Below are 21,555 nucleotides of genomic sequence, written 5' to 3'. Positions count from 1 at the left end.
AGCAACAACAACAACAACAACAACGACAAACTTCACAAGGCTGATTATACAAAGCTCTTGCAAAAGCAGAAATGAAACCAAAAGATGAGCGCTTGCCAATGTTCTGTTGCCCTGCAATTAACACACACATGCATTTCCCCATGTGTGCATTCTCTCTCTCTCTCTCTCTCTCTCTCTCTCTCTCTCTCTCTCTCTCTCTCACACACACACACACACACACACACACACATACACACACTCTCCAAGGACACACATGCACAAACACATATACTCTTAAACAAACACACATGCTCTCACACATCCATACACACATATACACAAATACACATACATACAAAAACACACACATATGCACACATACACAGAGAGAAACACAAACATATACATATGGACACACAAAAACACGCACACATACATACATACACAAACACACATTCATAAGTCAGACTATAGCAATGAGAAAATCACGTAAAGACTTAGGCTCACAGAAGCACATAAAAGGAAAGGTGAAGAAAGACTTCACTATAAATAACCCTGCCACATTCTAAATAAGGCCTTCGGGTAACTGGGGAGTCTGACTTGCTTTGAGGAGATATTGGATTTGGTCAATTTTAATAGCCATGTTTGCTCTTTTCCCAAATTACTTTTCCTTGGAGACATGTCTAAAGGCATGAGATGTTTCTTCTTGGTGGACCCAGTGGATAAAGTGTACCAGCTGCAAAGAGCATGACCGGGACACCCAGAGGAGTGCCGTTATGTTCAGGGTTGAAAAGCAAGAAGAGGAACAGAACAAGTGAACAAGAAAGGCACAGAATACACAGCTGCACAGAGTTACAAATGGCCACCAGAAGTCACTGCAGAGAGCAATGAATTGCTCTCCCCACCTCTGCAGCCTGGGCAATACAGCCCAGCAGCTCAGATTCCAGCATCCAGGGGACTGTTACTGAATTATTCAGCATTAGCACAATTAGTTCAGGCAACTTGAGGGTACAAGCACTTTGTCTTCTTTTAGATCCTGTCTATGTGGACAGGATTTTATGTTTCCTTCCCCTCAACCATTATATGTTACTTTCTGCTGTTCTGGCAATTCCCGCTTTAAGGAAAACCTAGAAAATTGCACACTTCTTACCAAAGACTTTAGTGAGTAATTTAATGCCTCAGCTTTGGGGGAGTTAAGAATCACACCAGGCTCGGAAAAACCATTTTAACTATCCTCACTCAGATCACTGAAAAGTGGCTGAATTAGGAAATCTTAATTCTCATAAGTAGATAGACAGTAGGAACCTGCAAATATATTTAAAAGAAATAGCACGGTGCCTTAAACGTCAACAAAATATTCACCAACTAATGCATTCTCCACGCCTTTTCCTCTTATTTCATGAGGCAGGAACAATTATATACTTGCAGGCACGATAACCAGTAATACAATCAGATTACATGTAGATGACTGATCAATAGTGCATAAGTGTAAAAAATGATATAGGAGCTTTTAAAAATATGTGTGTCTGTGCATATTCATATGTGTAAGTGCTGCTATGTGCATGTCATGGCACGCCTATGAAGGTCAGAGTACAGCAAACACCGTGTTTGAAAAGTTATTTTGTTTGCATGTGAATACCTTTGCCAAGCTAGCTATGCTCCAAGTTTTCTGGGATTGCCCTATCTCATCTTCCTTCTCACTGTAGGACTGCTGAGGTTACAGGGCGGCCCTAGCACCACATCTGGCTTTATGTGAGTCCCGATGATCTTTAGTCAGGTTCTCAGGCTGGTGCAGGAAACACATTAACTAGTGTGCCCTATTCTTAGCCTCTACACATGCTTTGCTGATATAAGGATCCCCCTGCTCACCCAGGCTTGTCTTAAAGTTTTATCTGATCAAGATTATACATGTGCATCAGCATGCCTGGTTTACCACATGTTTTAAAATGAGTATGTAAAAGGAGATAAATACTGTGCTAGCCCTCCTCTATTTAGAAAACAGCCTACAACTCACTGTGAATATGAGAGCATTCCTTCCTGGGCCTAGACTGCAGGAACATTGTCTCCCTATAAAGAAAATAATGCAGTCACCACATGCAGATGCCCCAAGCACATATTTTCTCACTTAAGCTTTGCAGCTCAAACATCTCTAATATGTGCTAAACTACTACCAAACCACTATATTCTAATCATGGGACTATATCTTGGTATTCATGAGTGGTCTCACTTTCCTCATCTGCATATTGGGAGTCTCACCCTAGGACATTAAGGACTTACCACTTAAGATTCAGGTGATGTAATGTTACCATGGTTACCAAAGAAAGCTTTGATGTGCCCTGCCCAGATTTGACTCTGGCTTTATCATCCAGTTATTGTTTGTCAAACAAGTGCGTTCTAATGGCTTTAACTCTTCTTGTCAGTGACTCCTAACACGGTAGTGAGTACATAGTACATTTCCCGATGGCTTGCTGTGAGACTTGACCAGCAAACTTGATAAAAATGTCACAGTGTAAACCCTCTCAAAAATACTATCTGCTTACCTGGTGACTTAAAAAAAAACTGGTTTTTCTTCCCGTCTTTAATATCTCTGAACCATGATGTGGATTCCATATTCAACACAATGATATTCATACCAAAAAACTGTCTATGCCACAGAGCCGATCATTTTTTCTGAGATTAGAAAGAAATAGAAATATGTACCCCGTGTTTTAGTCCCTGTTCTTTCCCAATATTTCCAGGCTTTTCTGAGCAAGCTCATTTGGATTCTGCTATTGTCTCCACTGAAGCCCAGTGACATTTGATCCTCTGTAGTTTCCAGAGCACATCTGCAGAACTCTGGTAAATACAGACAGAAAGGAATGGAGTCCATGGCTCTGAGAAGGAAACAGGCACCATTAACACATGGTGTGGGAAGAGAAGTAAAGGGCAGAGTGAATCTCTTCTTTGACTGCCCATACAAGACCAATGCCAGAGGAAGGAGTCCTGTTTTGCCTTCCACCTACCACATGGGTTCAAACGAGATAAGCACCTATTTGCTCCGGAATCGTCCCTTGAAGCTTTTCGAACATCGTCTCTGTGACTATTCCTTTTCATGTAGACATCAGTCTCAATGTCAGGAGCAAATGTATATAAATAATTATAAATAAATTACTTAACAAATAAGTGGCAAAAATCATTATTTAGGCTATTGTGGAGTTGAATGACAATTGGTGAACTTACTGAAAACTATGTCCTTTTTAACATTTTTGCAATATTTACATGTATTGGTTTGGAATTTATAACTAAATGTTTTATTGGTTAAATATGAAATATATTTAAATACTTAATGCTCTCATGTGCTCAGAAAAGGCCTGGGGATATGGGGAAAATGCAGACTTGATTCACTAAACCAGGTTATATACTGTTGAATGAGACTCTTCAACTCTTACAAGCTCCCAGGCATTGTCATTGCTGGGGACTTGAAGAGCTCATAGTGAGCCATAAGAATGCGGGCTATCATATTTCTTTTCCAGGTTATAGCATCTAAAAGTTTCTGAATGTTTTGTAACCTCCGGAGGGAAAGTGAGAGCTTATCCAAAGAACATTCCCACATCTTTACTGAACATTCAGATCTTTGTCTTTTGACAAAATCACCTTTATTTCAAAATATATGAAGACGTGAGGACATGAGTGGACTATGCTAGAGATGTGGGGTTGAATTTAAATGACATAAACAGATAAAGTATACTACAGTATAAGCAAAATACCACCTTCTAGGAAACATGCATAGCCAGGCAAAATAAGACCTTGGAAACTCTGGAGCAGCCTGACCTTCCTTAAATAGTATAATTCTATAACTAATATTTACAAGTAATTCTTGTTTTTTGAAATGTTTAAAAGAGCATGTAAATGGACTATACTACCCAAAGACTTATAAGGTAATTACCTACTTAAGGACCGTATATAAAGCCTTTACATCCGCTTAATAATTGGTCTGTTCCACAGTAATGGAAGTCATTTACTATGTCTGCAGCAGTGCAGACACAACGAATGTTCTTTCTTCCTTGTTGCATGAACTGATTAAATATGTTTAGCACAGGAATTGATTAATTGATGAGATTCACCACTTGCCAGCCAAGTGTGTAAGATAGGTGTAGTCCTTCACTTTCTATGCAAGATTTATTTATAAACTTATTTTCAAATGAAATAAGATTTCTAAGAATTTATTATGGATGGATAGCACTCTGAGGCTCTTAAAAATTGAGCTGAACACCATTGCCATTTATTTTCAGGAACTTTGTGGCTTTTAATAGAATAAAGAGCATTATGAAAATAAAACACAGAAAACTATTTTGTAAACTAAGTGATAATCTGGCCATACATACTGGAAATGAAGATTGATTACAGCAGACCATCTTTCTTGCCTGGAGGTTTACTTATTAATCCGAATCAGTGTCAAGAATTAATTCTTCACTTTGCGTAAGGAAGCTTGCCTGGATGGCACTTTCTCATTATGTATTTGGAGTTTTTATGAGCTTGGGTTGTTTTCAATTTGGTAAGTACCTTTATACAAATAACAGGTAGTGATTAGCATTCTCTTAAACTATGACAAAAAATCAAGAGTACTGCCAGTGTCTAGGTCTTGTTCAGGGGTCACAGAAGATGAGAAGAAGGATAGGCAACTGCCGGGTGGGTGAACAGATTATTAGGATAGTAAGTGCTAGAACACACATGTACATTCAATCTTTGAATAGATACATTTCACATGAGTATGCAAATAAGTATTTTCATAGTAAAATACATGTCAGGCACTTTGTATCACACATGCATATTACGATTCAATTCTTTGCACATTTTACTCATCGTTTTTGACAATTGTGACTTTGGCACATGTTCTAAATGTGTCATTCTTGAGTTTTCATTCCACTCTGTTATGTAAATAAACCTCTAGTTATTTAGCCCTTGAGTCCACATGCAATATTCCTATGGGTTTTAGTTCATCCATGAAAATAATAGGAATTGATTCTCTATTCTAAATGCAGGATACCTTTTGTTCTGTATTTATAAAAACGAATTACATAGTCTGATTATTTTACCCATAAGGATATACTGTTGTTTTAATTAGATAACACATAAGGATAAATGAAATAACCCTCAAATGGATGATGAAATATACAAGAATTGTTATTATAAGTCTGGGTTGATTTTTTTTTTGCTTAGATTATCTACAGAAGTAAACCTAAGTTTACCTCTGACTTTTAGCATGTCTGTATTTTGAAGGGAAGTGAACAATTTATTTGCAACGCTTCTATTGTTTTCCCTGTAGTGTTAGGACATAACATAAGCATCCCAGTTTGTTTCATATTATAATTCGTATGGAATGGTACAGTATAAATAATGGACAAATTTAAAATATGAGAAAATGCAATTTTGTTTTTTCTTTATGTCTTCTCAAAATCATTTAGCAAACACGAAATATGTATATGACATCTCTTGCTCATTTCTGAAAGGGCAAATATCACACCTATACCAGCACAGAATCAATAAAGTACAAATTATTTTATTTGAGTGCATTAGCACAAATGCTACAGTAGCTTTTGAGTAATGTAGCAACATAATTATTTTATTTTATAAGAATAAAACTGCAGAACCTTAGAATATTTGTGCAAATATTAAAGTTTCTGTCACCCGGACCCTTTTTAAAGAATGTAAGAAAGAATGCGAAAGTGTGAGGTTTCAGGAATAATAACCTAGAAGATGCCTAAGATTTTCTTCCATAATAAACCCAGTTTATCCTGAATGTGCACATGTGAGTTTTCATCATGTTCTTTTAGGAGCATGCATGTATCGATATTAGTGTGCCTGTGTAGATATGACTATGTGTCCACTTGTTTGTGCATTGGTGAATTTTGAGGACTGAGAGTGTAACTTTTATTTATACCGCCATCAAATGACATCCAACTACTCTGAGCTGCCTGTTATTTTCAAGTCAGGACACTGAGCAAAAGGCAAGCAACGCTTGTTGTTTGGCCAGATTGAGACACACAATTCTGACTTGCATTTTGCCAAAATATTGGTGCACAGGGCTCTGTCAGAGTAGGCAGAAGCCTCACAGAACTGACAGTGAATTGTTCTTGCAAGGCCAAAGATACAATTTGGCTGTGGCTGAGTCGCCCAGTGCTCTTAACATGCAAAGGCCTGGCAAAAATAATGGCATGTCAAGTGCAATTTTCCTACTGGCCGCTGACACCGTAAACTGTAATATAGTGTAATTACTTGGCATCCCATGTCCTTCATACTAAGTGCCACCCAAACGATTGCCAAGTTACAGGGAAGAGAGAAGGTTAGAAGGTCAAATTTAAAGAGAGAAATGAGTCAGTGCCTTGGAGGAAGAGGATTATAAATAGATAGAAGAGGCATCACCAGTGAGAGATTTACATCCAAATAAGGAACACATCAGAAACCCAGGTAGGAGGGAAACAGGGAAACAGGGAGAAGAGACAGCACAGGAGTTTATGTAAGAGAAAGATTTAGCATAGAAGAACGCTGGCCACCTGGCCACCTGACTGCCAGCTACCTTTGTTCAAAAATAAAGCAATATGAGAAAAGAAGGGTCATAGGGGCCACAGAAAAAGGGCTGTAGCAACACAGCAACACAGGGTGAAAACCAAAAGATGGTTACATTTCCCCATCTGTGAGCATTTATAGCTAAGGCATCGGTGACCGGGTATATTTTGAACCTACTTGAGAGTGGAGCTGAATTAAAATTGAACATATCTCCCACAGATCCTTGCTTGTCCTTTGTATAAAGACCCCAGTCCTAAATCTTTGCTTTGCAGTACTAAAGAGTACAAAGACTGAAAGCACTACAATGTGCATGGGCGTGTCCTTGAATGTGTGCACGTGTGCGCGCACGCGTGCGCACACACACACACACACACACACACACACACACACACACAGTGGTCATACATCTTAGTGAGTATAGTACTTTGCACCTGTAATACCAGCCCATGGGTAGCCCAAGGCAGTTGTGGACTCAATAACTAAATGACATGTAATACCTACCCAAGCTACAGTCTGCATAACAGAATTATATGAGAAACTAGGAAGCCAAGAATGGAGTTTTTGTGACTGATGAATGAAATTTATAACCTTCTAAAAAAAGGCTCCAGAGGACCCTGTTGTCCTACAAGGCCTGCCAAGTCCACCGTGAACATGGGCGTATGTATCTGGAAAGTAACCCTCACCAGAACCCAACTTTTCTGGTACGCTGATTTCAGACTTTTAGTGTCCAACACCATGAGAACTTTCTCTTGATTATCAACTGTGTATGATATGCTAGCATAGAACATTCCCACTGAGTGGTGACCTCTTGACATTATCTGTGCTTCATACATAATTTTGGCATGCCATGTCAAGAATGCTTTATTTTTTCATCCTGTGTCCTTTTCCACATGTTTAATGAGTCGCATCTCATAGGTTATTTCTTCGCAACATGACATGTGCCTACAGATCAGGTTACCTCCCTCTCTTTTCTCTCATACAACCACATAACATTACTTAGAACATTTCCTAAATTTAATAGGACATTGATTTAAATGGTTTTTAACCATTCTCCTCCTGATACAGATCTGTGTTCGTTCTGTGCTGAGACTCCACTGGCAATGGAATGTTCAGCAGATGTAGGAAGCAGATATTCAATACACAGTTATGGTGTCTCTCTACACTGTCTCTCTTACTGCAGAGGCTGCTCCAGATGATGCCACTTTGGCTATCAGAACATAGGCATACACAATTTACCACAAGGGCATTTTTTTGTCTCAGTTGCAAGCTTGATCAAAACCCACTGGTATGTTTTTCCCTTTCTTTCCTACCATCAGGTAATATAAGATTATTTTTAGCTTAGGAGTCTCATTAGCTGTTATGTTCTTTGACAGAATTCCCAGAGAAAGTCAGTGCTGGGAGTGGGCAGTGACTTTCTGCACTTATCTACATGCTAGGTGAAAATTTCTTCCCCAGACTTCTGGAATCAGGGGTGGATCTGGCTAGGGTGGTATTTGTCCTTCATAAACTCTGAAATATCATACTTAATCTACAATGAACCAAAAGCACTGACAAAAGTTTAAAGTATATTTCTTATACAGATGATCTGGCAACCTTTTTGAAAAAGAACTCTTTCAGAAGTAGAAATTCTTCCTTCACTACCTCTAAAGAGACATTAAAATCAATACATAGAAACATGTGGGGAAGTATCCATTTTGGTATAGGAATATGTAAAATACATGAAAACATTTTATTGACCACTTTATTGAAAAATGCCACTTGGATTAATCTAATCGAGCTTATATAACTTCTTTAAGCTCCCTTATTGTTCAGGGAGACTGTCCATTAGGGAGACTGCACTCATATGAAATTTTGTTGAGTATTTCTTAGTAGGCAGATAGTTTTCTAGACTGAGGGCATTTGATCAATTTAATAATAGACACAAATGAACCACTTAAAAAAACCTAAATTCTGGCAGCAGACCAATCATAAACATAGTAGGGGCTAAGTTAGATGATAGAAAGGATGAAATAATAGCACAGGCAAAGAACAGGAAATAATGGAGGAGGAGCAACCATATATAATAGAAAATGGATAGAGACAAGATCTGTAAAAATGGCTTCTGCTTCTTTCTGTGTTAAGAGGAAATACAAAGACTTGTCTTTTTTCTAACTAAGGAAATGGTCTGTCATCTTTATGCCCATAACTTTGTATTAGTCATCTTTAAGTCACACGCCAATAGATAGATAGCTATGAACGCAGTAAAACACAAAATTGAACACTTAGATATATTATTGTATGTTTGCAATTCAGCAAAGAGGTCTTGAGTGAGGACTTTGCATGTGACAATGTGATATCACAAGGTCAAGGAGCCTGATACCCTCTGACTAACTGCAGCAATCTCCTTCAGGTTCTAGGCTGTCACACCAGACTGAGAACCTGGAGCCCTTACTCAATCAACCCTACACAGATCATAATAAACCTGCATAAAGAGGTGGATCTTTTTCAAATCCATAGTCTTACACTCACTGAGGGAGACAGTTATCAGTGTTTTTGTTGTTGTTGTGTGGCTTGTTTATATTTGTCAGATATATTTACTGTATCTATTACAACCATGCACAACACACACACATACATACACACACACACACACACACACACACACACATACATTCTAGAACACATTTTAAGTACAATTATTATATGACAAGCATTATGCAGCTGGCAACTCATTCACATTCAAATATACTTATTTGTACAATCTTTCAAAGTATTAAATAATTTCCCTAGGACTAACACCCAGGAAATGACAATGTCAATGTTCAAAGCTCTAGAGAGTCTAAGTTAAGTTCTTTCTGCACATCCAGCTGCCACCAATGTGTAAAAACAGAACCTGTGTAATGTAAAGCTGTAGGGGCAATCCTGAAGATCCAATTGCTCAAAAGCTGGCACTGCCCTTGAGCTTGAACTCAACCCAGTAGGTTGAGGCCCCCAACATAGTGACTTGCAGGAGGGCCTTTTAAAGAGCAGATAGGTTCATGGGTAACTAATGCTTCTCAGCTGGTTCCTGGGGAGAAACTCTGCAGTGAAGTGGTTTAAAGAGTCAGATGTGGAAGACTGTGCATAAAGATAAAAAAAAATCATAAGGCACCAGTGAGCGCCCCAATGTGGATCACGTCTGCACTCAACCTGACTCATAATCTGAAACAGTAACCTGAAAGAGAATTTCAGCTTTACAAAAGCTCACAATGCACCAAATTAAGGCTGTCGTACTTTAGGAGCAGCTTAATTTTAAAGGGGAATATGTGTGATTGAAAATATTTGAAGCAAAATTCTTTTAAAAAGTAACGTAATTGTTACTTAACAATTATTTTGGGAACTGTCTATAGTTAAGAGCAGGCAGAACGTATGCATTAGTTCTTCTACCTTCTTTAGTCTATGCGGTATCTGTTACTAAGACTCAGGACCACCCTACTTACTTCAAAGGCCTGGGGTTCATTGGCATTTCTATCATTCAAACAAGCAAGACACCTCAGGGATTTGCAAGTCACACAGAAACCCTGAATACCTGGCTCTTTGACTCTGTCACTTTCACTTCATTTTAAAAATGGACAGGAAGTCAGTTATCAGATACTACATTTTAAAAAACGGTTTAATTGCCTCTTCTAGTCTATTCAGATAAAAATAGAATGCTCTTCTGGGCGCAACATATTCAGTTATTTATATTATGCAGGGCACGTCTTAATTGATACACCTTCATAACAAGGTAACTACGAGAAGCAGGGAAGAATCATCCATCCATTAACTCCATATGCATGTACGCATGTAACTTCAGAATTTCATATGGGATGGGAATTGCTTGCCTTAGAGCTAGTTAAAGAAAATTTGAATATAGAGGATGAATGTACTGATTTTGTATCCTATACTAAAAAGTCAAGTGCAAATTATAAACCTTGGGTACACAGTTACTGAAATATAATATGGTCTGATGGTTGAAATTATTATCTTGGGAACTGCCACCGTGATTTAATCTCATGTAGTACATTTACTTGTGCTGTATCCATAATTTGGTTTATTAATTTATCTAGGCATCAGCTTTTGCATTTGTACATATGATTAAGCTAATCAGGAAGGCTATATCCAGAACCAATGGGGTTAGATGCGATTTGGAATTCTGAACTTTGCCCATTTTTAGAAACATATTAAAGCACGTAAACTATAGAGTAAGTAACAACCTCAGCAGGGTCCAGGTCAGCGCCCTGTAATCAACTACATTAACATTTCTGCCGTGAAATATAGGAACAGCCACTGTAATGGGATACATTATGTCTATAAATAGACTCGACTCACTTCCGTTACCAGAGTTTATATTATGAAAATGTTTCATGGATTTCTTTTTCCATTTTGATTTAAGAAAGGGGGGTTATAAATCTGTTGTAGTGCATATATTTTATGTGTGCACATATAGAGACACACATATACATATGTGACTACACAGTCATATGCATATATGATAAACTATTGTTAAATTCAAAAACTCTCTGTCAACAAAATGTTTTTACAAGAGCAATTCATACATAGTAAACAGTATTGACCCGAATGTGAATTCTTCAGCAGCAAAGATGACTGCTTTATTAGGATACTCCCGGTTGCTTATCTCCAGTGCCCGGTAATTATGTTCGACTCTAGGAAGCCCAGTGTAATAAGACATAGTATCCCCACACCTTTGTGTAGACACAAGACTAAATATTTTAATCCCCTGAGAAAGCAAGCTTGAGGAGGCTCAATTGTCCTATACGACCAGAGAGCACCAGAAGTGCTTAGGGAGGTGCAAGGCATTAAGTCTTGAAGGTCTGTATATTGTCCCCTGCTACTTCCCTTTTTAGCCACTGAATTTGGGAAAGGAACATGTGATTCACTTCTGGACATTGCTCATCAGGAATGTCAGCCATTGTCAGTTCACTTTGAGAGGTAAATGCTTTTAAAGTTTTCTGTTTGGAAACTTGGTTTGCAGGTATCCTGGTAGTAAATTATGGCCTGGAACTTCTGATCCTCCTGCTTCTACCTTCTCAGTGGATTATGGCTATGTACCACCAAGCCCAGGGTTTCTCACATGCTACGCAAAATGGTCCCAACTTTGCCAGATCTGTAGCTCCTCACCAGAATATCAACATGGGCAAAGACTTGCAAATTATTCTGAGAAATGGATATACACGTGCCTTTGAAGTAGTACTGTAATACAATTTTGGAGAGCTGCGGGCCTGTGTCTACATGAAAAAGTTGCAAAACTAACGAAACAAATGTGACACAGAGGGTAATGCACGCAGACAAACATGGGTACTCTCTACTGAACTAGTATTTTCCTTCTACGCCTTTGATGCCATGTGGCAGTGACTAAGATTAGTCACTATGCTCTATGATGCTAGCACCAAGCCTTGCCCAGCATTTGTGCTACAAATACTGTTTTGCTTTTTCTAAGGACTGAAGTGGCAATCAATGAAACATAGAGGAAAATCTACCTGAAAACTGGGATATACAACCTTAAAATAAGAGCAAAATAATATTTGACATTTGCTATGACAGGAATTCAAACCGGACAAAACTGACTACAACTTTCAAGTACTAGGATCAAGTACAATCGTCTAGGGGAAAGGTTCGACTAAAGAGATCTCACGTAAATGAGAATGCAGTTTGCTTATTTATGCATTACCTAAGTAGCATGTGGTCTCTTGAACCGGTGAGCTAGGCTGACAGTGATGCAGCAACTGACATTTCCTAAAAGAACGTTTTAAACTGTAGGATTATTCATATTGCTAAAGAAACCAACAGGTTAGCTCCCTATCCATCTGGTCTAAAGGATTTACATTTAAGTGTGACGACAAACTGTGGAGATCCTGAAATGAAACATTTAAAGACCAGGAACAGACCCTGAAATGGGAACTAGAAAATGAAGCTTACCCGGCCAACGAGAATCGGTTCAGGTCCAGAAAATTCTTCCAGAACAAACATTTGATTCCAAACCCAACCTCTTTTGGAGCGGTTCAAAATCCGCATTTCTTCACTCTGCCTGCTTAGTTCCAAAGGGGATCCAGTAGTTAAAACGTGAGCCTGATTCATCGGAGCCATGTACACAAAAGAGGGAAGAGTAATCCATAATATTATTAATGGAGTCCAGAGGTCCAAAAGCGTCTCAGCTAGCCTTTCTGGCATGGTCCCACCAGTTAAGCAAATCAGCACGAAAATGAGACAATTATTTTTTTTGCCTCGGGTCCGAAGCCATCCAATTCATCACGCACTGTGAAGCGCTTACTTACAGCTCTGCCACGGGTTCAGAGAGCCGGGAAACAGACATGTCTAAGCAGCTTTTCCAAGACCACGATCCATTGACTTTCCTTTTCATTGAAATTTCCTGCAAAAACAAGAGGGAAGCATGATAAGGGTGCGTAGTTACCGGTTTGAAGACAAAATCAGGACTTTGCAGAAACATAAAAGTGAACTGTAATGAGCACTTACTTCCCAAATTCTTGAGTTCAAAAAGTGGACCTGAGGGACCAGAACAAATAAGCTAACAAACTCACTTGTACCTAAGCATCATCTGGGTGTTAGCCTTCATCCCATAGCCGTATCTTCTGTCAATACCTGGTTTAAATGAAAGAGTGATGTTCTCAACAGACAATTCCTCCCCATTATAATTGACACTTCCTCCTTCTGTCCTTCTCTTCCCATCCTTTCTCCCTCCTACCTCCCTCTTTCCCTCCCTTCCCACTTCTCCCTGTGTGTCTCTGTGTGCCTGCCTCTGTGTCTCTCTCTTTCTATCTTTGTCTCTCTGTCTCTCTCTTTGTGTATGTCTCCCTTTCAGTCTTTCTTCTGTCTCTGTGTCTCCGTGTCCCCATGTCTGTCTCTGTGTCTGTCTCTCTTCTGTCTCTCTCTTTCCCTGTCTCTCTCTCTGTCTCTCTGTCTTTCTCTCTATCTGTCTCTGTCTCTCTTTCTCTCTCTCTCTCTCTTTCTCTCTCTCTCTCTCTCTCTCTCTCTCTCTCTCTCTCTCTCTCTCTCTCTCTCTGCACTCCTCCACCTTTCTCCAGCCTTAAATTCTCTGTAGTGCTACATGAGATGTACATCATCTACAACCTGTCTCCCTCCCCCGTTTGTGTATCTGTATGAACTCGATTAAGGAAAGTCAGGCTGCATTTTTAAGAAACTGGCCTTCAGTAACTAAATGGCATAATTTAAAAATTAGAAATGAAGAAAGGATGTTTTTTCCAACAGGTTTTATAGCTTTGCCTATCAGTTACAATCAGGAAAGTCTGTTCACAACTAACGCAAGATGCTAATAATGAAGAGGGAAAAATTAATAAGAGTTTTCCCAGAGAGAATTCTCTAATGTCCAGCATGTGTGCTAGACGGAAGGCTGTGGCAATGCTCCTAAGGTAAATGGGGCATTGAATGGGAGATTTAAATGACGAAAAGCTCTTTTGGGAGTGAAATATGGGAAAAATACAATTTTCAATTGAAGGAATTTAGAGAGAGGTAAAGGGGGAAAAAGGATCCTTATTACCTGAGGTGTCAAATACATTTTTTGCTTACCTTCAGCAGAGCAAAATATGTTTCTTCCCACTCAAAAATTATTTTTAAAGAAATGATGTTCACTGCAGATTCCTGAGAAAAGCCTGGCTGAATTAGATTAAGTGGAAACATAATTCCTGGGGACACTCTCCGGTACAGTTTGTCTGAGGGGATTCATAATGGGATAGAAAACCTCTCACCTCTAGGTCCCTGGCTCCCTTCTGGCTCGGAATGTGAAAGCGAGGACATCGTCAACATTGCTTGGTCTGGCAAATGGCCTTCCTGGAGCCAGCTGACAGGGACAGGCATTCTACTGCAAACACCTTGGTTTCCGAACTAACTAGTTGGCCTACGGCATGATCCTACACAGCCCAACATGGGACTGACACCTAAAAAGGACCTAACCCCGGAAACGCGCACAGCATCAGTGCAAGGAGCAGCTATTTGGGTGATAGGGACATTTCTATTGCTTTCAGTGTGAGGCCAAGCCAGAGAAGACTTTCTAAGGACCATCTCTCCTGCCCTTAAAATCGCTGCACTGTTAGAGAGGGACAGTCTTCCCCAAGTCAATACACACTTCCATTGCGGAGCATTGAGACCCCAGATATGATCATTTAAATTGAAAACGACACTACTAAAGATTTGTATTATTATATGCGTTGTCTGTCTTCATTTACTTAAAAAGCATCCCAACAAGATTAGAGCAGGCCAAGCTTCTTCCTCTTAGACAAGAAGTGGGGAGCTATGCTGAAGTATTATTAGGGTACACTGGACAATATGTTCTAGAGGCCAGTAGGTATGAGATTCAATTCTAGTTTACCCGATTTACTACTAATGTCAGATGAATACAATACTGAGCTCTCCTCCACTTCAACCTTCACATCTATAAAACTGCTACACAATAACCCTTAATTTACAGAGTGGTAGTGTTTATACTAAGAACCAACACATATGAAAAGCAGCTAACCATGGGAAATACTTCCAATGTTGTAATAGATGTGGTTGCTTGAGCCAGATTGTGGTGGTAGAAGGGATGTGGTTCCTTCCTGAGTAGGGAAGCCAATCAAGGACTGAGCCCTTACAAATTCTTCAGTGAGGGTAGACAGGAAGTGGTGGAAGCACAGGAATCATCTCGTAGAGGTGTAGCTATAAGACAAGACGAAGCTGACTAAGGTGGGGCGAAGGGAAGATGAAAGCGAGAAAGTCAAAGATGGACTAAAGTTAACAAGATGGTTGGGGTGTGAACATAATGTTGGTTTAACAGGATTGAAGCTGAGTGGGGAGCCGATGGAAGGAAGGTGGAAGTGATTCCCAAAAACTCAAGAAAGATTGAAAGGGACACTGGTGAGAACCATGGTGGTGCTAGTGACTGCGGACTGCAGGATGAATGTAGATGATGTTGTTGAGGGAAGGATAGAGCTGATGTAGAGAAAAGGAAGGATAGAGTTGATACTGTGGAGAGCAGAAAGGATCAAGGAGGGAGGGGATGCTGGGGGGACCAGGAAAAGGAGTTGGGAGTGGATCCTGGTGAAGGTAATATAACAGGAAGGTGCATGGGAAGCTGTAGAGGCCAAGATGAGAGAGGGATGGAGGTGATGCTAGGAAGGGATGGATGGGCTGGTCCTCTACTCATGGCACCTCCCTGCACCTCACCCTAAACTCTCTCAAAGGAAACAAATATATTTAATCTCAGAACATATACTGCTCCACTGCAAGCTGGACTGCACCTGAAGGCTCGGAAACCATGTGCGATGTCACCTGTGGTGTGAGATCCATAGGTGCAGAGGCAGGTTTGGGAACAACTTCTCATACGGCCATGTGTGTAGTATGAACTCTGGACCTCAGGGTTATTAGCTCTGCAAGTGTTTATAAAAGGTCCAAGCAGCCAGAGAACCAGGGTCAGAGCAGCCAGAGAACCAGCAGATGTGTTCTGACGCTGTTTGGATAAACTCACATGCTCTTGTCCTTTCAGTCAGACTATACAAGAATCTCCTGAAGGATTCTAAAATAAGACGGTTAATCCTGGTTTAAATCCATACCAGACAGTACATGCCCTGAAATTAGTAATTGTAGTCAGGATGGGATGTAACCTGTCAGAGACCTTGGCCCGATCCTGCCAAAATTAGATGAAAAGCCATCACTGACCCCTACACCTTTGAAATACTGCCATAGCTTCATTAATGAGAACAAATACATCAATAGCAGAAGATTGTATAGTCAAAAATAGTATTCATTATCGTAAAATTGTAAAACTTTCCACCTTGCATTGCTGTGCAAAATTGAGGATGGGGGAGTCATTAAATATCTCGATTTACAAAATCCCTCAGTAAAATCAGAAGCATTATTTGAGCCCACGTAACATAATTCTAAAATTCTGTTTTCTTCAATGGCCCCCCGTTCATATGGATTTTTGATGCCTATACCATTGGATAGGCAGAGGGATAGCACAGCCAGTCTGTTCAAGCTTCTTCTTTCCACCTTCAGTAAGCAAAGAATACAGTCTTCAAAGACAACGAAACACAAATAGCACAGGTACTATGTTAGGAGAAGACTAATCTTAGGAAGGCTAGAGGCATAGAGGTATAGCATAACATCCTACCTGGCAGTGTTGAATTCTTCCTGGAAGAGGTGTTATGAATTGATAAGTGTTCAGAGGAGTGTAAAGGTCACATGAGTTAATCAATGGAAGCAAAATAACTAAAGTTAAGCAAGGGCTTCTGAATAATTCAGCATCGAACTTTATTTTCAGATTAGTATTTATCCTGGTCTCTACGGTAGGCATCAAACAGTTCGCCATCTTTTCTATAGACGCTGTAGAGAGGTTGCGTTTGATTGTTGTGAGAGGTTTGTGCAGTAAGTATATATTCTGTATAATAGGTAGAGTGTGTACTTCTCGAGTTTCAGAGGAAAGGGAAGTATAATTTGGCTGATGCTGATGAATCCGTGGAATAGTTCTAGAGGAAAGCTGTCCAAACAGTGGAGATTCTTTTCAGCCACTTTTGACCCCGCAACATTGCCTGTAAGCTTTGTAAACACTCAACTGCTTCATCATTGTCTTTTTTTCTCCGTATTCTCGAATTTCCCATATTTTCATGAAATTGGCTCACTTTTGTTAGTGATTTAAAATAGAAATCCATCCAGGTGTTAGTGTCACACACCTTTTATCCCAACTTTCAAGAGGCAGAGGCAGGCAGATATCTGAGTTACAGATAAGCCTGGTCTACATAGTTCCAGAAGAACCGAGGCTGTACAGAGAAACTGTCTCAAACAAACAAGCAAACAAACAAACAGGATGGAAATCCAGCAGGGGTGTGGCATCATGTATTTTTAAGCATTCAGGAAGCAGAAGCAGACCGATCTCTGTGAGTTGTAACACCAGTCTTATAGAGCTACATAGCAAAAAAACCTATCTCAAAAACAGTTGAATGAATAGTTAGGTACAAAGATGTTAGATAGATGATAGATAGATAGATAGATAGATAGATAGATAGATAGATAGATAGATAGATAGATAGATAGATTTCATTTCTATTGAAAAGATAAGTGAAGAAGTACAGAGGGTGGCATACCAAATATTTTGTTTTCAGTAAGAAAATTTTAAGAAGAAACTGGTCTCAAAAAAAAAAAAGTTCTGACTTTCACTGGTTTCTGACTGTCATGATATAGATACTTTATTCTGAACAATTTCAAGGTTTCTAAAGCTGTCCCTAATCAACTCTGGCAAAAATTGAAAATTTAACCATCGCTCTGTTAAGCCCAGCAAAGAGTCAGGTATAGTATTCCTCTCATGGAATTAACTCTAACATTAATCTGCATAAAAGTTATGTGGACCTCTGAGGACTCTAGAGCCTCTAACCGTGGTGATCTCAGATGAGTCCTGCGGTTCTGCATTTCCAACGACCTCTTCTGCATGTGCATGCTACTCATACAATGACCTATCATAGAAGAGCACAGTGTTCTAAAAGATCAACTTTCCTCACAGTTCCTTCTCAGGATTTGCTGGAAAATGCAGAATTGTGTAGATAGTCACTTCCTCTTCTTAGTCATTTAATGCCATTCACATATTTGCCTATCACCTTTCATATACAGGAATGCACACCTACACCTGATTTTGGGGAATACAGCTAGGGAAGATGAACTTTTTGTTAAAAAAATGGCTAAGTAGTATTCCATAACCACATACTTCTACCTATTCTATGTAACGCTGGAATAACCAGTCAGGTAATTATTGCAATCTCATGCAGATCTGTGTATGCAGGCAGTAGTGATCATTGACGATGAGGGAAATGTGACTATAAAGGCTGACATCTGTAATCTGTATCTTCTTGCTCCTCTGCACCAGAACCTACTCCTCTTGTCCTAAGATCAGAAAACTGCTTTATAGGTATTTCTGAGATGCAACAAAATGCTAAGGCGCTGTTATCAGAATTAATAAGTGTTGTGAATTGCAGCTACATGGACAAACTTCTTAGAAGGAATGAAACGAGATTGTAACGATTGAGTTAAAAATCAATTTACTTTTACATTTTCCAACCACAGTGTATATGCCCAGCTGAGCAACCTGATTCATTATAATACGACTGGCTCAAACCCAAATAGCAATATGAATAGATTTTAGTCTCTCTGGAATTCTTGCAAGTTAGAAAGTCTTTAAATTTTCCCCACAAAAAAAGTATCTTCTTTTAGATAAAAGACCTACAATCTGACTTTAATTCACACTCACTACTTAATAGCAGTTCTGATTATAGCCAGATGTCATTCTGAGGGTGTCAACATTTTCTGGAAGACAAACGTGCTCAATTCTCAGACATATTGTCATTATTAAAATCATATTACATCATCGATATTGTAAACAATATGAATTAAAGTCCCAAATAAGGAGACATCCACTGATAGTGACGTTTCCAATAAAAATCAGTCACTTAAGGGTTCAATTCAGCAAATTATTGTGGTTGACAGGAAATTGTGCTTTTATTACCCATTGGTCTTAGTGGCCACAATATTTTATGGAAGCAAAATGACATACGGGACCAGAGAGTTTCTATTAAAAAATGTTTCTGACCTTGAATTTAGAGCCATTAGCAGCTTGCTTCAAAACAGGTAAATGCACACTGAATTCAAAGTGATATTTCAGGAGCATAGGGGACATGATTCAGTGTGTTGCCTGGTACAGTTCAACAAGCTCTGTGACTAACGCTGAGCAGGTCTGGAAAATTTTTGGATTGTGAAAAGGAAAGACCCTTGCGTGTGTCCAAATATAAATAATGGAAGGCATTCACTCTCCCCAAGAGTTCTGAACTCTTAACCAAATTACTTTGGTAGAGACAGATCCAATAATACTTCCTGTACACACACACAAATATATTTGTCAGTGTGTTTGCTTATCCCTGTGGTCAGCCACAATCACTCTGGTCCCCAGGCTTCGGTATCAGATCATAGCTCATGTTGATCTACCCCAAAGTGTATTGTTTGCTTTTCCTACTATCTAGAAAGGCACTTGCAAATCTCATCTTTTCCTGTAACTGACAGAGTGCTCTTTTTCCTACCTGAAGCCGTGTCTCTGTTAAGTTCTGAAATTGGTGTTTACCTTTATACTTGTAAATAAATAAAATAAATGATTTCTTTCTTTGCAAAGTGGATATATTATTTACATGGAGGTTTTCAGATAGATAGATAGATAGATAGATAGATAGATAGATAGATAGATAGATAATACCATAAGTTTAGTTAGGATACTAAGAATGATTCTATTCTATTGGACTTCTTAAGGCATCCCTTTATTGAAACTCTTCTCAATAGGTACATGTATGTCTAACATCTCTCTTGTCAGGTACATATATGGCTACTCACTCCTCCAGCATGAACTAAAACTTTTTTAGTTTAGAAACAAATTTTCATTTGCTACCTTTAAGATACAGTTTCAGGATGAACCCTGTGCAAAGAACTTGTATACAAAAAGGACTGCTATTGGCTTTTTAAATCTTAGTGGTCAATCAGACATATCTTCTTCTTAATGCTTGATTTGGTGGTGTAACTATGGGAGCTCCAAGATAACCCATCAGAAGTTGTCTGAGTGTCAGTTATATTATTCATAACATGCATGCTAGAAGTTTATCTCAGTACAATGGTTTAGCAATGGATGCTCCATTTCATGTTACCCACCTTGAAAATTAAAGGGAATGTTTTTTTTTTCTAGTTTTCTGAGACACAGAAACCAGAGGTGTATCAGAGTCCTGGCTTTGTTGAATTGTCTTTATAGACAAAGCTGGCCTGGACCTCAGAGAATTCCACCTGCCTCTGCCTCCAGAGTTCTGAGATTAAAAGGACTCACCAAGCCTTGAATGTGTAATTGTGTATAACTAGGAATTGCCCTGTGAATAACTTGGTAGTTGTAGCAATTGAGGTTAGAATTGTTAGAGTTGTTATTAACTAACACTGCCTATGTCATAGAACAACATTCTTCCATTCTTCTCTGGAAAGGGCATAAACAAGGTGCAGCACCAAGCATTTTATGAACAGCTCAGCCTCCTCACTGGTAATAAATAACCCATGATTGGCTTCAAGGAGTGTTTATAAGGCATGTGAGGGGCTACATTTTCAGTTCTCCCACCACATTTTTTTCTTATCTTCGTGGTCCACATAGACCTTTCTTTTTCCATTAATGTTTTCTGAGAATAAAATGTAAACACAGCATGGGACAAGCTTAAGATATTCACTTTCAATCAAATTGCAGCCACTAATTTAAAAATACCGCCAGCAACTTCTCTTCTTTTCCAAATCACTTGCATTCTTGTGGGGATGATGAAATAGAAATTCCCTACTAAAGCCCAAAGAATACTGAGGTTACATGTTTGTACAAGAAGGAATGCTAATTAAAGGTTGGGTTGTGATAGTGACATTTGACAACCTATTTCTAGCATATTTAGAGAAATTTTGTTCTACCAGTGATAAGATCTTACACTGCTGAAATAGGCAAATGGATAAAATCAGTTATGTCCTAACCAAGACTGCAGAGTATGCCTCCAAGTGTTCCAGTAACCAGTCAAGAGTCTGTTAATTAGGTTACATGGAGTCCCAACCTCCCTTACAATGGCACCTCACTGCCATTTTTCTGTGTTCTAAAAATTTAAACAGCTTAAAATCCTCCCCTGGGACTGTTCCTTAAGCAATGTACACACATGATGGATAGACAGAGAGATAGAAAATAATAATTTGAAAAAACTAACATTGGGTTATCACCCCAAGTGTCTAGTGCGTGAGAAATAATTGAATAGCTTACAGGGATTCTAGGATCAGTTTACTATGCTCTGCTGTAATACTTTAATGAAAATTGAAAGCTTGAGGAAGACACGTATATTTTAATACCTTAATAAGATTTTTTTTTATTTTAAAGATAAAAATAGTTGGGCTGAAATGTAAATTCTATTTGTTAAGCTCTGACAGCAAAAGCTGAATAAAGGAGGAATTGGATCCTTGTAAATTTTATGA

At 39.0% G+C, this 21,555-nt stretch overlaps 1 protein-coding gene across 6 annotated transcripts in view; it reads right to left on the bottom strand.

Moving 5' to 3' along the window:
• Cdh8 (cadherin 8) overlaps positions 1-21,555 on the bottom strand; it is a 397,554-nt gene that overhangs the window by 369,836 nt on the left and 6,163 nt on the right. For all 6 annotated transcript variants that reach the window (XM_087595281.1, XM_087595279.1, XM_087595280.1 and 3 more), the window contains exon 2: positions 12,463-12,913. In XM_087595281.1, coding sequence (XP_087451407.1) covers positions 12,463-12,714 — 252 coding nt within the window. In that variant the 5' untranslated portion in view covers positions 12,715-12,913. The remainder of the gene's footprint in view (positions 1-12,462; positions 12,914-21,555) is intronic.

Source organism: Rattus norvegicus, chromosome 19 (genome assembly GCF_021556685.1).
Source record: "Rattus norvegicus strain SHRSP/BbbUtx chromosome 19, alternate assembly SHRSP_T2T, whole genome shotgun sequence".
Classification (NCBI taxonomy): domain Eukaryota; kingdom Metazoa; phylum Chordata; class Mammalia; order Rodentia; family Muridae; genus Rattus; species Rattus norvegicus.
This window is presented reverse-complemented; position numbering and strand designations above follow the sequence as displayed.